Source organism: Camelina sativa, chromosome 6 (genome assembly GCF_000633955.1).
Source record: "Camelina sativa cultivar DH55 chromosome 6, Cs, whole genome shotgun sequence".
NCBI lineage: Eukaryota > Viridiplantae > Streptophyta > Magnoliopsida > Brassicales > Brassicaceae > Camelina > Camelina sativa.
This window is the reverse complement of record NC_025690.1, coordinates 20,940,377-20,945,235: the sequence shown is the minus strand read 5'-3', so window position 1 is coordinate 20,945,235 and position 4,859 is coordinate 20,940,377. Positions and strand designations below refer to the sequence as shown.

At 37.4% G+C, this 4,859-nt stretch overlaps 2 protein-coding genes across 7 annotated transcripts in view; both read right to left on the bottom strand.

Moving 5' to 3' along the window:
• The window catches only part of LOC104792663 (coiled-coil domain-containing protein 89), a 12,478-nt gene that overhangs the window by 3,882 nt on the left and 3,737 nt on the right, over nucleotides 1-4,859 (bottom strand). For 4 of the 6 annotated variants that reach the window (XM_010518853.2, XM_010518856.2, XM_010518854.2 and 1 more), the window contains exons 12-17: nucleotides 4,441-4,503; nucleotides 4,277-4,339; nucleotides 4,117-4,176; nucleotides 3,826-3,936; nucleotides 3,659-3,751; nucleotides 2,980-3,573 (exon numbers count right to left, since the gene is read on the bottom strand). In XM_010518853.2, the coding sequence (XP_010517155.1) occupies nucleotides 3,190-3,573; nucleotides 3,659-3,751; nucleotides 3,826-3,936; nucleotides 4,117-4,176; nucleotides 4,277-4,339; nucleotides 4,441-4,503 (774 nt within the window). In that variant the 3' untranslated portion in view covers nucleotides 2,980-3,189. Of the gene's footprint in view, nucleotides 1-2,977; nucleotides 3,574-3,658; nucleotides 3,752-3,825; nucleotides 3,937-4,116; nucleotides 4,177-4,276; nucleotides 4,340-4,440; nucleotides 4,504-4,859 lie in introns of those variants that run through there. The other 2 variants (XM_019246975.1, XM_010518858.2) reach the window with 2 other exon arrangements.
• LOC104699303 (putative F-box protein At5g41500) lies at nucleotides 731-1,978 on the bottom strand. The gene has a single exon (XM_010414628.1). It carries the CDS (start codon nucleotides 1,976-1,978, stop codon nucleotides 731-733), a length of 1,248 nt encoding a protein of 415 aa, XP_010412930.1.

Genomic DNA, 4,859 nt, shown 5'->3' with positions numbered 1-4,859 from the left:
ACTGAGCCGTCCATCTTCCTTCGAGGTACTTCTCTCCTACTATATAAGAGCCACCACCGAGCTCTTTCTTCTTCTTCGCTCTCTTCACTTATCATATAAACATGTAAAAACCACAATCAAGAAGACTTGGCAGATGGAACCAATAAAAAAACCATTTGAAAATATAGCCTCCTGAATATATAATTGCTGACTTGCACTCACATGAATATTCAAATGATTACATTTAATTTGCACTTAAAACAGACCATCCACCAATACAGTTTGTGTATGAAGCCTCAGATACGTCAGTATTTCAATTGGTCTCCATTGTGAAAAAACGATGAATAGATGAAACTTTTTATGCATGGGTCATGCCTGTTCAAATGCATGAAAATTACTGGTAACGAAACACAACTTCTGTTTTGTCACACACAAGTTCAGTCCTTCACAACCAGGGCCGGTGATAGGCATGTGCAACAAGTGCATTTGCACTGAGACTATCTCAACAGCACCAACAACATCATATGGTTCTTTATCAAGTAAGATAGTAGTCATCACAATGCAAGAAGTCCTATATGGCTCGACCCTTTCAGTGTCTGCTCTTGCAGATCACAAAGTGTAATCACCATAAGCCTCACTTGCGATAAAGTATATATATAAGATACAAGAACACAACAAAAATTACCTGTAACTTAGCAACCAATCTCGTATTTGCTTCTAATCATCCCGTTTTCTCCTTCTGCGCCTCCTCCTATCTACATCCATGTCTATATGGCTTCTTCATTAGCTTTTCTATTTCAGCAAGTCTCAACATGTTTTGATCAAATTGACGCTTTTCTAAACTACTGTGTTCTATCCTTTTGCCTCGTGCAAGTTTCTTGATTTGGACCAAACTTGGAACATAAGAGCACACACTAATTAGCCAACGGTTTTTGTATGCAGGTACTCCGAGATCCAAATCTTTTGAGTATCCAGCCTCTCCGATGATCTTAATAAATGGTTTGGGACATTCGTCAGAATAAGAGTCATAACCATAGTCTCTACCAACACACATGAAGACTTTCTTCTCCTCGTCAATGAAGAAACAGTCTGGAAAATTTATCTTAAGCTCTGAATCAATTCGCAAGAACTTGCTCCAGGACACCATTTCGGCCTCGATGTTAGTTGTAATCCATATCTCAAACTCATAATCATAGTGGTGGTGAAATAAAGCTGCAATCTTCTCTTCTTTAACACAAGATAAATGTACATATGCATATTTAAGATCCTTAACGCATGATGGCAGAGGCAAAAGCGGCCCAAATCTCTCTTTTGTAAAATCAAAACAGATTATGCGATCCTTGCAACCTTCTGAGCTCCTTTCTTTAGCACACCAGTAACTGTTTCCCTTAAGAGAAACGCTACTGCTTGAACAATATATTCCCCAGTGTGGAGCGACGTCAAGAGTTGTCCATAAACCAGAATCAAAATCGTACATCTCATACCAAAAAAATTGCTCTTCGGGCTCTCTGTGAAAATAATCTACAAACCTCAACAATTTAAGGCTACGACAAGATTCCTTATCCTCGTATCCGAGAGTATAATTGAAATATCCTTGTGGAAGGTGAGTATATCTGAGTTTGATCCACCTTGTTTGGCCCCAATACGGATTCCAAACCACAATCCTTGTAACGTCTTTCAAGAAGCATAACACTAAACCCTCATAGTGGCGAATTCGGGATATACTGACTTGATTGTTAAGGAAACTAAGTTTACCTTTAAGCTCTATACATGGATCAACGTCAACCACGCTGCTCATTAAATAAATACTGTGATGCTGCACCACGATCATCATTGACTCCCTTTTTCTTGTTGATTTACCAATGTGCATCTTCTTAAAGCTCTCACTTTGGGATAGACTGTTCCAACTTTTGCATGTTAATCTCACAGCTTTCAGAGATTTCATGGGAAGCCTATTAATAATATCCTCGATCAAATCCCTTGGAAGATCGGAGATCATCGTCTTCGTCGTCGTCATCGTTTCAAATGGCAACCAAATGTGTATTTATCTTTGTTTCCTCTGATTTCTTGCGGCTAAGGTAAAGAAAAAAAAGTATACGACACATAGAGTGCAGATACATAAATAACCCTAAATAAAGTTGGGCCTAGCCTGGGCTCAGAATCTAGTCAGTCTTTAGATGTTATTACATTACTTACAAAAATTCATTAGAGTCGGTTAAGATAATCGGCTTGTATTGTATGATTAGAGTCTGTTTTTTTGGGTCACACTTGAGTTCAACCTAAAACATTTTATTGTATACCAAAACACAGCAGACAGTATCTTTGACCTGAGACTCCGGTTTATGTAGATAGTAGTAGTTCTAACGCTTCAGCATAGTTTATAGTCGGGCTTTAGATGTATCTAGTAGCCCTTGGATGTTAATTATCTCTATCTCCTACCCAAAATGGAAACACAAGGCTAGAAATCCAAGAGAGGCCGCATAAGTATTATTCAAGATAACATATCATAATCAACATTAATGCAGGACAAATCAACAATCAAATGTCTTGCAGGATTAAGCTCAGCCAGTGGAACAAAAAACAAAGTGATCTTTAAGATGTTAGAAGACAAATCATGTAAAAAAATGTGGCTAACATAAAGTTAATATCAGTGATGAGATGTATCTTATATTCTAAGAACAATAACATAGAATAATAATTAATTATATATATATATATAATTAAATTTATAATTATAAAAGAAATATGGAGTTCAAACAAAAAAAATCAAAAGATATATTATAAAATACCAAAACTAAGCAGCAAAGAAAACATATAGGGAAAATTATCACATGTGTCTAACGCATATACATTTCTCACACCTAGCTATGCCTATTAGTACTGAAGAGTTGAAATATACGGAGGATTTGACATCGTTTGTTCTGATTTTGCTTACATAGCTCAGAAGTTCAAGACTTACGTTTGAGCTTCCATGATTTTTTTTTAAAAAGAAGGACTCAGTCATCAAAATCATCATCATCAAGTCATTATCCTATCAAAAAATTACAATAGACATCTGTGTACTGTAAGTGTTGTGAATAGCTAATCAATGATCCTCATTGTATCTATGTAAGGTCCCTTCAGATTAAAAAAACAAATGAGAGAGGGAGAGAGATAGATATTGCGAGGCATCTTCTCTGACTCCAATGTATTGTTGAGTTTTACAAAAAACTATTTCTTTGCCGCCAAATCTGCACCACTCACGTATCTTGCTACAAACGAGACTAGCCTGAAAGGAGCACCTATGAGTGGAGCGTCCACCAGAGGCACACCAGCACTTGCTTCGTCTTCTCTGGCTACTACAACCTGTGATTCCACGTCTACTTCGCCATTAGCATTCAGAGAAACGGGCACTGTTTCTTCAATTTGGCCTTCTGACAAGTTCCTCTCTACCAATGCAGTATCCATGTCCCTAGAGTTATCAATTCTAATCAACTCGTCGTGTATAGGTATTTCTTCTAAGGATTCAGACTTCTCTACTTCAATGGCTAGGCTCTCAGGGGATGAAGTAGAAGCATGTTGTGCTTGGTTGAGCTTAATACACAACTCGTTCACCTTACAACGTAATAATCATAACCAGTGAGACTTTCAATCATTCAACACCAAAGTAACTCAGTAGATCTATAGCCGTGCACCGTACCTTTTCAACAAGTTCAGCATTTTCAGTGATAAGCTTTTCAACTAGAGTACACGCTGCTTCAATCTGTGAGTTTAATTCTTCCTCAGAAGCACCCTGTATCAATCATCAGAAACCGTTTTATCCGTTTCTGAGTCTCTTACATATTGTAACGTAGTCAAAACTCTAACCTTTGCGTTACTCTCATGGTTTTCATGCTGGACTTGAAGAGTGGATACAGGTTCCTTAAGACTCTGATTCTGCTCTAGAAGATTACTCTTACATTCTTCCAACTCCGTAACCTGCCAAACTTTGTTTTAATCTTCATATCAGACTAAATCTATGCAGTATTATGCATAGCCGCTTCATGTTTTACACGAATACAGCCACTAAACGTTCACTTAGGAGGCTAGAGTATCGTGTTCAGATGCAATTTCGTGAACCATCCTCGGAAATGAGAAAAACAAAATTGTGTGACATACCTGTGCTTGTAGCCTTGCAATTTCACTGTTCAGGCTAGAGATCATTTCTCTGGATGACTTCTGCAGGATTTAATGTGTATGACGAGTAAAAATGACCATCTTATTCAAGAGACTCAACTTAAAATGAGTACCAAGCTTTTCTAGCGTAAGATAGAGTTACCTCCATAGCCACCGAGGATTCTTCATCATGTTGAAGTTGTTGAACTTTCTTTTCCAGACTCGCCTGATTGAAAACCATGCAATTTTTTTACCAAGATTAGGCAACGGCAATGCATTATAACAGAAGAAAGATGCAACTTTCATCTCCAATGAATGGAGACATACCTCTTTCTGAGTGAAGGTAGATCTTTCATCTTGTAGTTGTCTCATCTGGGATTCTGTACTAGACTGTCAAATTTATATAAATGTCAGAATTACACAGTATCTTCCTGCATATGATACGAGATGTAACATATATAGCAATCTGATATGTCCTGACAACATGACTTTCTTTCACGTTAGCTAAGACCAATTCCTAGTCTATTATGCAAAATACTGGTAGGTGCTAATTTACATACTGGAGAGATAATTATAAAACAAACCAAGTTGAACAGAAAAGCAACTTTCATATGATCACACAAAGAAGAAACTGTAGTACAAAACTAACGTTCCCGGTGCTGAAGATGTCTCACCATTTCACGAAGAAGCATGTCATTCTTGTTTTTGTACTGCACAAGTCTTTCCTCCAACTTTTCCTGCATAAA

What these genes read in the sequence shown, in the direction of transcription:
- LOC104699303 (XM_010414628.1), bottom strand. Translation starts at nt 1,978, where the DNA reads ATGATCTCCGATCTTCCAAGGGATTTGATCGAGGATATTATTAATAGG.